Source organism: Bombyx mori, chromosome 17, assembly GCF_030269925.1.
Source record: "Bombyx mori chromosome 17, ASM3026992v2".
Classification (NCBI taxonomy): domain Eukaryota; kingdom Metazoa; phylum Arthropoda; class Insecta; order Lepidoptera; family Bombycidae; genus Bombyx; species Bombyx mori.
The window spans coordinates 16858643-16874212 of NC_085123.1; the positions used below are offsets into that span (position 1 = coordinate 16858643).

General features: G+C 44.5%; 2 protein-coding genes across 2 annotated transcripts; both read right to left on the reverse strand.

Annotated features, from left to right (window-relative positions):
• Window positions 1-1933: 1933 nt before the first annotated feature.
• LOC134200503 (uncharacterized) lies at window positions 1934-5359 on the reverse strand. Its single transcript, XM_062673501.1, has 2 exons — window positions 4063-5359; window positions 1934-3830 (listed from the first exon to the last, which is right to left on the reverse strand). Exon 2 carries the CDS (start codon window positions 3651-3653, stop codon window positions 2130-2132), a length of 1524 nt encoding a protein of 507 aa, XP_062529485.1. The 5' UTR covers window positions 3654-3830; window positions 4063-5359; the 3' UTR covers window positions 1934-2129.
• On the reverse strand, window positions 4953-11545 carry LOC119629800 (uncharacterized). The gene is made up of 4 exons (XM_062673508.1): window positions 10211-11545; window positions 6474-10053; window positions 5221-5284; window positions 4953-5022 (listed from the first exon to the last, which is right to left on the reverse strand). The coding sequence occupies exons 1-4, from the start codon at window positions 11543-11545 to the stop codon at window positions 4953-4955; spliced, it is 5049 nt and encodes a 1682-aa protein (XP_062529492.1).
• Window positions 11546-15570: the final 4025 nt, after the last annotated feature.

Consider the following 15570-nt stretch of genomic DNA (forward strand, 5'->3'; position numbering starts at 1 on the left):
CACGGATTGAGTGCTGGGCGTGCACTGGGTTTGCAATGTATCGGCCAGCAGCTCTGCTTTTTCGTCATCATCGAACGCCGCGAGTCGGCCTGAGGGGCCTACGAGGGGGGGCATAGTTACTACCGTATCCGATTTGAGAGTACGAGCTAAGCGGTAGTAAGACCTTTGGGAGGGCGCGAGTCCTTCTAAGAAATCAGACCATCTGGCATCTCGGACTTCGGCGATGCGAGACTTTACGTCGCGTTGTAGGGCACGCATTCGAATACGATTTTCCGCGGTAGGATACCTGTCGTAGGCGCGTATCGAGGCGTTCTTAGCTCTAAGGAGTTCCCTAATATCGTCGGACAATTTGAAGCGGTGAAGAAAGTCCTCCGCTACAACTTGTTTCGATGACCTATCTAATGTCGAGGTGATGTGTGACGTTAAGATGTCTATGGCTTCAGCGGTATCCTGAGGAGACGGGGTAGAGTCCGGGTTAAACGGGAGCGATGGTGGATCAGATTCAGCCAGGCTGATGCCCAGCGTGTGCCAATCCACCACAGTCCTCGTGACGGGAACGGAATCGGGAGCGCGACCGAGCTTCATAACGACGGGACGGTGGTCTGAATCTAACTCTGAAACTACTTCGATCGAGTGTAAGCGCAGAGTTACGTTTTTTAATAACGCTATGTCGAGTATATCCGGGCGATGCGCGATATTTAGCGGGTAGTGAGTCGGGGTTAGCGGAGCGACGATATCGAAGGCGAGATCATCGACTAACGCGTCAAGCCGCCTGCCATTCGGGGTTGTGGTGTGTGAGTTCCACCTGATGTGTTTACAATTTAGGTCGCCCGCCAGAATGACAGAGCTCCCCATACCGAGCAGCGCCTCGATATCACTGCTTAGAACGATCTTATCCGGTGGAAGATAAACGGACGCGATAACGATCGGCGCGTGTCCCGTCAGTGAGAATCGGCACACTGATGCTTCGATATTAGCGAGCGCGGGAGGATCGAGCGGGACGCAATGCAGGGCTCTTCTATAGTAAATGACGGTACCACCACCACGGGCAGAGAGCCTGTCGTTCCTGACCATGTTGGAGTTCGCGATTTTAGGGTCACGGCGCGCGGGCTTAAGTAGGGTCTCCTGCACTAAAAAGATATTAATTTGATGGTCACGCAAAAAGTCAGAAACCTGATCACGTTGATTTGCGAGACCGTAAGCGTTAAAAAATCCTATCGTTACGGATAGGGGCTTTATTCTACTTATATACGCCATTGATTACCGGCAGAGTGAGGGGAGGACGTACGTATTTAATGACGCGTATACGTCGGCGTATTCCTGCACAACGGCGATAAAGTGTTGTGCAGTGGAGGCAGCGCGAATGGCGTCGCCCAAAGCGTTAACGCGCTCAAAGTTGATCGACTGAAAGAAGTCGATCGCTAAAGCGAGATTTTCGGACGCGGTCGGAGGGCAAGTCGGGGGAGAGGGACGAGTCGCGGGGGCGGGACGAATCGCGGAGGAGGGAGTTGTAGCCGTGTTCGTGTACGGCAGCGGTTTCGCCCAGGCCGAGACACAGGGCACCGCCGCCGGAACGAACGCTGACTTAGCCTGCGACGCAGAGGGTGCCGAGGCTTTGATGTCTGGGCCGGAAGCTCGGAGGCGGTTTTGGCGGGCGACGCGGCGATTTATTTTCGGGGCTCGGGGGCATCCGCGGTAATTTGCGGGGTGACCCTGTGTTCGACACAGGACGCAGCTAGGCGGTTCCGTCGCGGTTTTTTGATCGCGAGTGCATAGGGCCGTGGCGTGATCGCCTAAACATTTGACGCATCGGGGGCGCGCGTGACAGTTACGGGAAGAATGCCCGTACAATTGACAGTTATGGCACTGGCTAGGAGTGTAAATTTTATACATATTTATTGACTATTTCTTTAACAATTTATATTTATACTTCGTTTTACCTTGTTTCGAGTTACTGTTTGTGGTTCATGTAAGTGTTTTTGTGCTGATATAATCGTGTATATTCAATATACATTCTGTATATCATTTGTGTTCGTGTTGTTGTGTATTTCATGTTTGTGTGTGTTGTGTTTTTGTTTCTGTGTGCTTTGTGTCTGTGTGTACGTGCTGTGTAATGTCCTGCGTTTAGGTTATGCATATGTTGTGTTAGCGCGAGCCAAGTAATCCCACTTTTTTCGTATCGGGCATTCGGCGCTAAAAGCGTTATGGTCGGCCTTCCGCAACCCAGAGTGTGAGCAGTTGCAGCACTGCGGTTCGGTCCCTGCGATGAAGTCTGCGCATTTCTCGCGCAGATGCGGTCCTCCACAGTGACTGCATCTGTCCACACTCTCGGTGCAAAATTTTCGACCATGTCCAAATGCGAGGCACCTCGTGCATTGGATGAGCGGAGACTGGTCCTCGACTCTGATCCTTTGCAGGTCCAGGTAGAGGGCCCCAGCCTCCGTCATCCTCTGCCATACCACGGGACCAACCTGGACAATGACGTGCGCCGTTTTGGGATTTTTTGTCCTCTTCTTGAACTTTATGGTCATTTCTTTATCTTCCTGAGACAAGTCCCTAAATATATCCTCGTTTTGAATATGTAGCCCTTTAATTATCTCCTCGTCGTCACTCGGGAGGAAGACATCTTTTAGGATGACAAGCGGGTTTTTATTTTTCATACGGGAAACAATTAAGCCCTCCCCCCGGCTTTCAATTGTTTCTTTCACCTTGTATAGTTCCGCTTCGGTGTCACACCCTAAAATAACTGTTTGGTTTTTTGCTTTGCGCACCTTGCTTATTTTCAGGCCAGTACCCCTGGCATCGACCGCCTTCCTCACTCTCTCAAGCACCTCGTCGGCAGTCTCCTGACTGCCTTCGAGGGTGACCGCCATCGAGTGTAGTGCCGGCCGATGCCCGGGCTTGGCTGCTGCGACGCTAGCGTAGGTCTTAGCTTCGCATGGCTGCTTATTTTTTGCGACCTCAATCACTGTTGCATTAACGGCCGCCACATTCCCCGCAATATTGTCGAGTTTCTCATCAAGAATTATTTGGGATCGATGAGCGATCCTGACACCCTCTGTTGTGTGGTCAATGGCCGCTTTAGCGTCATCGATTTTATTGCCAATCTTGCGGACCATGTCGGCGCAGTCATCATTTTGAAGCCTGATTTGGTCGTCGAAGCATGCTAGCATCCTACTTTCCAACTCATTCAGTCGCTTTTGTACCAGGTTTTCCACTTCCCCCAACTTTTCTAAGATGTGGACGTCGTCTTTTTCGGGCGATCTGGCTGTACGGGGCGACCGCGTTTTGGTTGCTGTTGCTTCCAAACATGTCACTCGCTTGCTTAATTCAAACAAGATACGGAGGCACTTATCAGACTGCCCCTCCAGGAAGGTCTTTATATCTTTCCTCATTTGAGGGTATTCTTGGACTTTCGCTGGAATGTCCTCAAAGGTCTTCATCACCTCCTGGAGGAGCGCGTCACTCGGTTTCACCGCGTAGTCCTCTATATGCTTGTTGTATATCGCCATATTATCCAGTGATCTTCTTTTCCGGTCTGGTCTCCGGATAAAAGTTTTTGCAGCGTCCTGCGCTGGTGCAGATGGGGTTGCAGTGGGGCTGGAGGAACCAGGTTTTCTGGCAGCGCCGGAGGTTGTCGGTGTGCGGTACATTTTTGTATCTGTGTGTCTTGTACGCGGATTGTTTATACAGTGTGTGCGGGTGTGTGTGTTTGTGTAAAGGTGTTTGTGTAGTAGGCCTTGCGAGAAGAACAGGGAAAGCTTAACTGTGTGAGTGTGGTGTGTAGTCTGTCGGGGAAAGTTGTCCTATTATAATATGTCTTGCAGACCCTGTAAAGGGGGGTCTGTGTCAATAAAATAATATCTAATCTAAATTATAAAATTCAAGGTTAATTAGTTTGATAATATATCGTCAGTTAAGTTATTATCAAATTTCTAATGAATACAGTGATGCATTCACGGCTGCGATGGAAACTGATATTATTATATTCTAAAAACACACTTATTCAGCAAACTAACAATGTTATGCCTAATGTGTAAACGTAATAATAACTTAAATTACCATTTACAAAATATGTCAGATATATTATTGTCGACTATTGTCTAATAGATACAACAATGTATCCTAGAGTAGCAATAAAATTAATATACTAAGCTTAAAACTATCTACATAATTAAATCTGCAATTCTCCAAGTCGTCGATGTATCACTACGTTGCCAAAACAATGTTTCTGTAATGTCTTTTGACGCGCATGCATTAATTTCGCTATAATAATTTACAATTTTCCCTGTACTTGTTTGTTCAAATATGAGGATAGGCACAAAACGAAACAAACAAGAAACAAACGAGACGGCAATTGACCTTGAGCGCGCACTCCGGTCACTCGGTTTGCGCGTAAACAACAATCACGCGACCGCCACGTGCAATTCTGTTCAAATTTTATTTAATTATATTTCGTCCACTCATAAAGCAAAAGAAGAAATCCAAATGGTCACTTCGGCACGCGAACTTACACACAATGGCTCCTCGTAGCGACCGTCGGGTGTGCTACGTTGGCTGCTACGCCTCTACGCTGCTTGGCTACGAGGAGGTCTACGTCGCGTACCAATTTGTGTGACGTAGCCTACGCCTCCTTGTTGACAACAGGGCACCCGTTGAGATAGATGATATTTCTTTCTCCTTCACTCCCGTTGGACTTTCAACACGAATAGGAAGAAATGTCTGTAACTGAGTAACCCCTAGGGATAAAAATCTGGATTTTTGTGGAGGTGTTGGAAATGATTCCAGCCACGTCCTACACTAGGAAAAAGGGGGGGTTACAGATCTTATTTCTGATTAATTTGCGTCGAAAGTTGGAATATTATGCACTTTTTTAGTAAATTTCCTATATCTCCGTCCTGGAGTGAGATAATGTGAAGATTCAAACGGTCTTTTGATAGAGGCTCTCTGGGCTATCTCCGGAGGTAGTTCACATCGTTCAACTCCCAGTGGAAGGGGGACCACGTGGCCACGTGGTTTTCACTTAAACGAGTGTAGCACCGTCAGTTTCCACGGAAAAAATCTGGAAATCGGGTGAAAGGTGTATGACACTTATACCTTTAAAACCACACTTGAAAAAGTACACCTCATCGATAAAAATCGAGCGGCGCACGCCACTTTGTGTTGTGACCACGTGGGTTTTTTCGGTTTTTTGGCGATAACTTTTGTTCTCGTGGGCACCGGGTCACGCGGTTTTCACTATTGAGTTCCTCGCAAATTTCCGCTTCTTTCAACACCACTTTCACTGTAATCCAATAGAACTTTTCACTTTTTTGAATTTTTAGACGCGGAGCGGCACAAAAACGTGGCGTTCGCGGCGGTATCTGGATGCAGACGGTTGGTTAGGTTAGGTTAGGTTAGGTTAGGTTAGGTTAGGTTAGGTTAGGTTAGGTTAGGTTAGGTTAGGTTAGGTTAGGTTAGGTTAGGTTAGGTTAGGTTAGGTTAGGTTAGGTTAGGTTAGGTTAGGTTAGGTTAGGTTAGGTTAGGTTAGGTTAGGTTAGGTTAGGTTAGGTTAGGTTAGGTTAGGTTAGGTTAGGTTAGGTTAGGTTAGGTTAGGTTAGGTTAGGTTAGGTTAGGTTAGGTTAGGTTAGGTTAGGTTAGGTTAGGTTAGGTTAGGTTAGGTTAGGTTAGGTTAGGTTAGGTTAGGTTAGGTTAGGTTAGGTTAGGTTAGGTTAGGTTAGGTTAGGTTAGGTTAGGTTAGGTTAGGTTAGGTTAGGTTAGGTTAGGTTAGGTTAGGTTAGGTTAGGTTAGGTTAGGTTAGGTTAGGTTAGGTTAGGTTAGGTTAGGTTAGGTTAGGTTAGGTTAGGTTAGGTTAGGTTAGGTTAGGTTAGGTTAGGTTAGGTTAGGTTAGGTTAGGTTAGGTTAGGTTAGGTTAGGTTAGGTTAGGTTAGGTTAGGTTAGGTTAGGTTAGGTTAGGTTAGGTTAGGTTAGGTTTTTTTTTTTTTTTTTTTTTTTTTTTTTTTTTTTTTTTTTTAATATTCTGTCTACCTCCAACATGATCGGAGCCTGTTCTAACAAGTTCTCTTTCATTCCAGTTCTCGCAAGTTTTCTTCTCGTACTTTCATGCTACATACAATCTTTCTTTCGTTCATCACCATTCGCTACTTTCTGGGTGGGATTCCCGACTACCTTATACTACTATGCTACGCTAACTACTTTTCATCATTTTCTTTATTTATATTCTTAGGGATTTATGTACAGGTTGGTATTTAAATAAGAAACTCAACAACACAAACAACGGCACAGGGGTCAGTTTTGTTTCTCTTTTTTGTTTTATATTTTTCTATCTTATATCTAGTTTTACAATTTCTCAACTATACTATTTGCATTACTTTCTATTTTATGTTTATCTTAATATATAAATTATATTATGTAAACATAATTTACTTACACTAATTTATTTCTATTTGTTACTTTTTCTACAATTTTTGTACAGTATTTCATAAATAATTCTCTATTATTCCCCGCAATTAGCTCTTTAATCATATCCAGTGTCAAGTTGTGCTGCACTCTTTGCTCAAGTTCAAACCTCTCCATTGCGTGTATCGGACACACCAAGAGCAAGTGTTGTATTGTCTCTGATTGTGCTGGGTCGCAGATGCACGATGGACTCTCCTTGCACTTAAAGCGACTAAGGTATTCGGAAAATCCACCGTGCCCCGTCATGATTTGCGTAGTCAGGTAAGTCGGTACAAGTTTTCGTACAATTTTATAGGCCGCCTTCGCGTCCGGGAAGAACAGTTTGGTAATTGACGCCGTTTCTCCGGAATTGTACCTGCGGTTCCATTCATCAAGCGTGGCCGCACGAATACCACGCTTGATGTATGCAATCGGGCATCGGTCGTAATCCGGTTTGCGTTTGGTATCTACAGCCGCCCCTTTGGCGAGCTCATCTGCTCTTTCATTGCCTTCCAACCCTACGTGTGCCTTGATCCAGTGCAAGCGTATGGTTTTTCCTTCACGAGATATGCGTTTGATGTTTTCTCTGGCTTGCACTGCCAGGGGATGGAGGCAACTATAGTTTTGTATAGTTTGGAGAGCTGCCATGGAGTCGCTGTAAACACCAAACGTTCTGGCTCTGATGGTCATGGCCTCTTTAGTTGCTACGCACAGCGCCAAGAGCTCCGCTTGGTAAACTGTGCAGAAACTGGGCAGTACGAGTTTGCGAGTTTTTATTTCAGCCTCGCTGTTCCAGACTGAGAGCGCAGCCCCAACTCCGTGGTTGATTTTACTACCATCTGTAAAGATTCGAATGTCGAATGCACTATGCATTTCGACATCGTCTTGGTCAACCAAGCGGGTAACCCCTATTCTAGTGCACTCTGCAGGATGTGGCATCCCGGCCACTGACGTCATCTTCTCCACCTCACGGCCACACAGTTCCGGAACCGCTGAGCCCCTCCTGGCCCTGTACAGTGCAGCGACCTCTCGCACTCTAAGATCAAGGGGGAGCGTACCCGCCAGGATGAGCGCTGAGTGGAGAGAGACTGTACGATATGCTCTGCAGATCTTCTGTGCTATGCCTCTCTGCACAATTCCCAGCTGTTTCTGGGTACCCAGCTTGTTTACCGCGGGTGCCCACACGCTGGCCGCATATAAGATAACGGGCTCCATGACAGCCATATAAATTGTCCGAATTACCTCTGGGTGGAGCCCCCAGCTGGCTTTCGCGGCTCTGGACAGTTTCTTATAGATATTTATAGCCTTGCGGCAGACATTCGAGACGTGGCTGTTGAAAGTCAACTTGTCGTCAATGGTGACACCTAGCATTTTTATTTCTTTAACCATTTCGATGCTGGCTCTTCCCATGCTCAGTCTTGGGGTGTCGTATTTAAGCTTCCTAGTTATTGTAATGGCCTTGGTTTTATGTGCCGCGAATTTGAGCTTATTTCTGACTCCCCATTCCCGAGCATGTTTGAGTGCAGCATTAGCTTTCGTTTCGATCTCTAATGCGGTGTCTCCATCGACCACAAGCACGACATCGTCTGCGAATGCCTGGCAGTAGTCCCCTCTCCGTTCGAAGCTGCCCAACAGTGGATCTATTAGCAGGTTCCATAGGATGGGCCCTGCCACGGATCCCTGTACGCAGCCTTTACTGGTTTTCTGAGTGTGTGTTTTTCCAGCATATCTCACGGAGACCTGCCTGTCCCTTAGATAGCTGGCCATTACTCGCCTTAAGCCGATCGGGCACTGTACCTCCGCCAGACGCACCCGAATTGCAGGCCACCAGGCGCTGTCAAAGGCTCCCTCTATATCGAGCGATATCAACGTTACAATTTTCTTCCTATCAATTTTGTTACGGATATGCTCGATGAGTGTATAGAGGGAGTCCTCAGTACTCCGCTGCGGCATAAATCCATATTGGCGCGTGCTAATTCTCGGTATTAGGTGATGTTTCAGACGAGCTACCAGCATCTTCTCGTATATTTTTCCAAGGATAGGGAGCAGTCCGATTGGCCTGTATGACTTGGGGTTGGTGTAATTTTCCTTCCCAGGCTTCCTTAGCACTATCACTGTGGCCTTTTTCCATATTTTGGGAAAGTAGTTCTGTTCCAGGCATTTATTAAGTAAAGTGAGGAATACCTCTGGGCTGCTTTTAATAGCTTGACAACAGATATCTGCCGTAAAGCCGTCTGCCCCCGGTGCCTTCTTAGAGCTGAAGGACTCGCTTGCCCGTTCTATTTCTTCCATTGTGAATGCTGGTTCGCAAAGTTCATTTTGTTCGCCATCATCCACCCTGGAAGCCTTTTGCCGGATACTGCTATGGTGTTCGTCGTCGTTGCTGATCGAGTCTTCTGGATAAAAAGTCTCTGCCAGCAACTCGACGGACTCTTGTGCGGTCAGTGTTTTCCCATCCTTTTGCAGGAGCGAATCCTCAACTCTTTTTGTCACTCTCCCTATTACCCTGTAGATCCCTTCCCATATTCCTTCCTTGTCTTGTTTCTTACAGAATTCTTTCCAGCTTTCAGTTTGTGCTTTGGCTGCTCTGATCTCATATTCTTCTTTTGTTTGCAGGTACTCTTCAACTACCCTCGTTCGCCGTACGTGAGCTGCACATCGAATCCTGCGTTTCTTGGTGGCAACGTTTCGCTTCATCTCTTCGAGCTCTTTGGACCACCACGGTAAGGTAAAATACTCTTTCTTTATCTTTTTTGCTATGGTCAAGTTGCATATTTCTGTTATTACTTCTGTTATTTTGTTTACTGTATATTCAATTTGGTCTATTGTATGTATTGATTCTATTTCTGTTCCTGTTATTTGGTTGTTTTGCAAGGATTGTCTGAGTTTCTCACAAAACTCAGGCCAATTTGCTTTTTTGGTGTTAAATAGTCTAGTCGTCCTTTCAATTCTAATTCCTTTTGATTTTTCTAAATAGATATTGAAGAGTATTCCATTGTGGTCGGAGCTCGTGAGGCCCTCTTCGATTTTCCAGTCGTCCACCAAGTCCAGAACTTCGATTGTGCATGCAGTGATGTCTACGTAGCTGCTGTAACGTTTGCCACCTCTTACTGTGTCGAACGTCGGGATTTTCCCTGTGTTCAGCACGGCGAAGTTCATTTCAGTAAGGGCACTCTGCAGGTCCTCCCCCTTGTGGTCAGTGACCGGACTTCCCCACCACGTGCTCTTGGCGTTTGTATCACCTCCGATTATCCAGCCGCCAGGACCTATCTCTTCTCTTATTCTGGAAAGCTGTGCCATATAGGGCTCTACTGGTTGGTCAGGTTCAAAATAAAAGGAAATAGCTGTGATCTTCCATGCACTGGTGTTGATCCCCACTACCACGATGTTGTTGGTAGTGAGTTCTGGGTATTGTGTGACGTTTAATTCGTTGTCGAATACGACTATTGCCGATTTCACCACACCCTCTGCTTCACCTGTCCCTTGGAATATCCGCATCCCTGCATGACCTTTCATTACCCTGTCTCCACCTATATAGGGCTCCTGCAGTAGAGCTATATCAATTTTACGCTTCACTGCTTCCATGAACAGCTCGTTTGTGGCCAATCTTTTTCTCTGCAAATTTGCTTGCACCACTTGATAGAATGTCCGCTGATTTTGGGGGCCTTTAGCACTGATGGTAGGCTATGGTCGATCTTGCTATTTTGTCCCACCTCTGTCGTGTCGGGCACGCATGGTCAAACGCGTTATGTTCGGTGTCTTCTAGGTTTGCCTTTGTGCAGTTATAGCACTTGGGCGGCACGGCCTTTGAAAGCCACTCCACACACTCGGCTCTTAGGTGAGGACCTCCGCAGTGGCTGCAGAGGTCGGCAAGCTCAGCACAAAAGCGCTTGCCGTGCCCAAAACCCAGGCAGCGGGTGCACTGTACGAGCGGGGATTGGTCCTCTATCCTGATACGCTGCAGGTCAATATGTACGTACCCTCTGCTCATCGCTCTTTGATAGATGGTCGGCGAGACACTAATTATTATATGACCAGTATGAGGGTTTCTTGATTTTTTCTTGTATTTTATTTCCATACGGTCTTCCCTTTCGTCGAGACCCTGAAAAACATCCTTATTCTGGTTCCTCATTGCCTTGTGTATGTCCTCGTCTGTATTTATATTTAATACATTTTTGAGGATGAGGAGTGGATCTTTATTTTTCACCGTCTCGACATTTAGGTTTACTCCGTCTCTCACCAGCTTGTTTTTTAGTTTTTCTCTGTCTTCTTTCGTACCCAACCCTATTATTATTTTCCTGTCTTTAGCCTTCCTTATTTTTTCCACCCGAATCCATCCTTCCTTAGCGTCTATCGCATTCCTAACCCTACTGAGAACTTCCTCGCCAGTTTCTTTGTCGTCACTGGAGGTAACCACCACTGAGTGCAGCGTGCTTCGCGCAGGGCCTTGCTTTATGCTCATTTCTGCGGTTGGCGTCGCGGTCACGCTGGCATAGGTCAGTGTTGACATCTTCTCCAGGGTCTCCTTCTGTTTTTCCAACGTTTCCCTAAGCTCTACCATTTTTTGTGTGTTCTCCAGCAACAGGTTTGTATGTTCCTCGATTTTAGTCGCCAGTTCATTCGTGTCTGGGCTTAGTGTAAATGTTGTGTCTGAGGTAGACAGTTCCCGCATCACCTCTCGGCTTCCGCTGTTCCTCTCTTTCGATTTTTCTTTTTTGAGTTCGATCTCTGCCTCTTTAACCAGCTGGTATATTCGGTCCAGTGCTCCAGCCACTTCGCTCTTAATTTCTGTTTTTAAATTTCGGGAGTTGTTCAGATTCATTTTGCCTTTGACGAGGCAGGCCTTCGCTTCCGCTGTTCTGCTTGCGTAATTTGGTGCTTTTGGGCTCAGTACCTTCCGCAGCGCTGGCTGCTTAGTGTTCTGTGCCGATTTAGCTTCTGCTGGTCCTGCCTGCGTCGTTTTGCCCTCTGAGGTGCTAGAAGAGTCTCGCTTGGTCCCTTCCCATTCCGATATGCTCTTGCGAACATTGGTTTCAGCGGCTTTTGAAGTGCCAGGTGACTGCACGTGACCTACGTTACCTTTGGCTGGGGTCCTAATGGCATGCATTTTTCGTGTCAAAAGTGTTGTAGCAAAAATTGTAAAAGTGTTGTAGCAAAAATAACAATTTGTCTAATAGGTTTAAAGCGCAAGCCCGAAAAGTTTACCGGGATTTATAATTATTGATCAGGTAATAATGGCAATTTTACAATTAAAAGTTTGTAAAAGTTTTACAATGTTTCGCCTAGATTGCCTATAGTAAATATAACATAATATTGAAAGTCATCGACTTTCTCGTTTTGTTGTGCTTATTTTGTATATCTAATAATAGTTTGAGTCACAGACTCAGTCGATACTTAACTCTAAGTTTTGTGCTTTGCACGGTCTCTATTTTATTTGCAGAGTTTTTTGCTCTACGTAGAGTCGTAAGGTGTTGTGTTTTCTGCACAAGTACATGAAATATACTTTGGAAGGGTCAAGTCTAAGTCAAAAATTTGGTATAGAGCACGGTTTTGGAGTTTGTTTTACCGCTCTACGTAGAGCCGCTCTATCATATATTGGCAGGTAGCCCTCCTTGAGCTCTTTACAATGAGCCCAAACTCGGCCCAACTCCGCCCACGAACACCGGAGCTACGGCTGTTCAAAAAATTTTTGGTATCAATAAAGAATTTTTGGAGAAAAAAAAATTTTTTTTTTTTTTTTTGAGTTAAAACGTTGGTCAGGGTTGTGTCAAGCACCCGGTCGAAAACCCCGCCGCTATAAGCCCACTGGTTGCAAAGATATCTAAATTTAAAAAATTTCAATATGGCGTCCAATATGGCCGCTTAAGTCATGAATTTTTGATTTGTGGTCCGAAACTAGTCGAGTTTGGGCTCGTTTTGTAGGGGCTTCTCTCAGGGTCGCGAATATTTATATAACAATAAAAACCAACTGACCTCCGATTTGATATTTCTAAAAGTAATAAATTTTTTCCTTAAAGTGGTTATAAAAGTACAATTTCGGTCCTATAATTTCAAATTAGGCGTCAAAGTTATGCTAAATTTTTAACTCTACAGTAATATTTAAATTAATATGTTCTAGATGTTTTATAATTATTTTTTAAATGCAGTTGAAAATTTGTAAAATTTTGAAAAATTATTTTCTCCGGAATTTTCTGATAGAAATTTCTGATTTTTTCAACAATGTTGCAGGTATATGTAAGCTTTAATATGACTAAGAAAAAACTATATGTTATAGATCGTTCTAAAAAGATAGAAAATTTCGAATATTTCCGAACTTTCAAAATTCAATAACTTAAAAACGGCTTAACTTTTTTCAGGTCTTGAAACGGTTCTGGGCTTCCCTCGTCTGCCTCCACCAGTAAGTATTTTCAAATTTTCCAAAATGGCCGCCGATCACTGACCACGTGCCACGTGGTTTTTGCTTTTTTCGGTGATTTCTCGGCCGTCTCTGACCGAAAATTTCCAAATTTGGTATTGGATTGTAGGGTTCAACAAGCCCGTCAGGATAGCAGTAGAAAAACTGTAGGTCACAGCGATAAAACGCGCGGCGCACGCGGTCAAAGTTTCGGAATTCTGCAATTTCCGAGTTTTTCCACGGAAAATCGTCCAAATTTCACTGCGATCCAAAATAAACTTTCACCAACAGGTTCGCCGCAGTTTTCCACAAATTTTGGTGTATCACAATGCAATTTTGGTACACTTTTCACCACTTTTCGGAATTTTTAATGATTTTTCGAGCGTAAATCACTGCGGAGCAACTTGGGACGCGCGTGTTCGCTGCGGAGGGCCACGGCTGACTGGTTAGGTTAGGTTAGGTTAGGTTAGGTTAGGTTAGGTTAGGTTAGGTTAGGTTAGGTTAGGTTAGGTTAGGTTAGGTTAGGTTAGGTTAGGTTAGGTTAGGTTAGGTTAGGTTAGGTTAGGTTAGGTTAGGTTAGGTTAGGTTAGGTTAGGTTAGGTTAGGTTAGGTTAGGTTAGGTTAGGTTAGGTTAGGTTAGGTTAGGTTAGGTTAGGTTAGGTTAGGTTAGGTTAGGTTAGGTTAGGTTAGGTTAGGTTAGGTTAGGTTAGGTTAGGTTAGGTTAGGTTTTTTTTTTTTTTTTTTTTTTTTTTTTTTTTTTTTTTTTTTTTTTTTTTTTTTTTTTTTTCGCCTTTCCCCGCCCATAGGCTCGGCAGGACCTTATTATTCTATGTAACACATTCATACTATTTCTCGCTTGTATGCCTCTCGCACTGACATGCCTCATACTATTTCTTTCTTTTATCCATCACCTTACTTTCTTTGCCGGGTGGGACTCCCGCTAATTTGACTACCTTGTATTTTTATCTGTTGGGGTAATAATTGTACTACGTATGTGACCGTTTATTGTAACCTGTTACTACATAATGTTGTTGATTACTGATGTTACTACATAACTTTTTTACTTAACACCTTTGACGACACTGTCCAATACAACATAGCTACAATATTTTTAAACTTAAATTTTCTTACAGTACAATTATATAATGTTATGTCTACAGCTTACTATCTATTTCTTATTCTATTCACAGTTTCTTGTCTTCATTCTTTCATAATTCTTAACATCTAGTTCTTTACAATTATTCGTTTCTTACTTTATTTATCAATATGTTTTAACTTAATTTTCTTACAGTACAGTATTATGTTGTTATGTCTAGAGTTTACTATCTATTTCTTATTCTATTCACAGTTTATTGTCTTCATTCTTTCATAATTCTTAACATCTAGTTTTGTACAGTTTTTGTTTCTTATTCTATTAACAATATGTTTTTAACTTATTATTATGGTTTCTTCCGGTATTTACTCTATCTAAGGATGTCTTTTTAGTTAGGTACTATTATTTAAACTTAGGGATAGTGACATTTTGACTCAGTGTTTCTATAATTTCCATTGTTTCTTCGTCAATAGTATATATATACTCTAGTATATATACTTATTGTCATTTCTTATTGCGGGGTTATTTCTTTGGCTTTTTTCTATTTAGTCATTTGCATATGTGTTCAGTGTTTGTTTGACTTGCTGGGTTGATATATCCATATATATTTATTATATACTTTTATATCAGTGTGTGTGTATGTGTGTGTGTATGTGTGTGTGTATGTGTGTGTGTGTGTGTGTGTTTATATTTGTCATGTGTGTGCGTTCCGCTGAGTGTATGGGTCATATATATGCAGTGTTTGATCGCGCCAGGTAGTCCCACTTTTTGCGGGTTGGGCAATCGACACTGAATGCGTTGTGATCCGTACTCTGCAACCTGGAGTGCAAGCAATTGCAGCACTGCGGTTTAATTCCCGCGATGTAGTCGGCGCATTCCTCGCGCAAGTGTGGGCCTCCGCAGTGGCTACACTTGTCTACATTCCCGGTGCAGAATTTGCGGCCGTGGCCGAAGGCGAGGCACTTCGTGCATTGGATGAGCGGAGACTGGTCCTCCACTCTGACCCTTTGCAGGTCCAGATAGAGGGCGCCAGCCTCCGTCATCCTCTGCCATACCTTCGGTCTCACCTGGATGACAACGTGAGAGGTCTTAGGATTTCTGGTCCTCTTTTTAAATTTAATTGTCAAATCCATCTCCTCTTGTGATAGACCCATGAAGATGTCGGCGTTTTGAGCGTAAAGGGCCTTAACCATTTCGTTGTCGTCATTGTCCATAAAGACGTCTTTAAGGACGACGAGTGGGTCCTTATTCTTCATGGGCGCTACGATTAACCCATCACCGTGGCTTTTTATCCTTTCTCTCACCTTATCTAGTTCCACTTCCGTATCGCAGCCGAGTATGACTGTGCTATTCTTTGCCTTCCTTATTTTATTTATTTTAAGGCCAGTACCCCTGGCGTCGACCGCTTTCCTCACTCTCGCGAGTACCTCTTCGGCAGTCTCTTGATTGTCCTCGAAGGTCACCGCCATCGAGTGAAGCGCCGGACGACGCCCAGGTTTTGTTGCTGCGGCGCTGGCATATGTTTGGGGAACCATGTTGCTCTCAGCTGTCAACCCTTTTGTTATCTGGCTTATTTGTGTTTTGGCTTCGACGACGTCTCTGGCGACAGTACCAGCCAGATCTTCAAAGAGAGCCTGCGTCCGTC

Excerpts from the sequence above, each read along its gene's own strand:
- LOC134200503 (XM_062673501.1), bottom strand. The coding sequence starts at position 3,653 with ATGTACCGCACACCGACAACCTCCGGCGCTGCCAGAAAACCTGGTTCC.
- LOC119629800 (XM_062673508.1), bottom strand. The coding sequence starts at position 11,545 with ATGCATGCCATTAGGACCCCAGCCAAAGGTAACGTAGGTCACGTGCAG. Across the intron at positions 10,054-10,210 it reads AGTGCTATAACTGCACAAAG|AGAAAAAGATTGGCCACAAA; the intron begins GCAAACCTAGAA and ends GCAAATTTGCAG. Across the intron at positions 5,023-5,220 it reads AGTGAAAACCGCGTGACCCG|TGAAAACCACGTGGCCACGT; the intron begins GTGCCCACGAGA and ends CACTCGTTTAAG.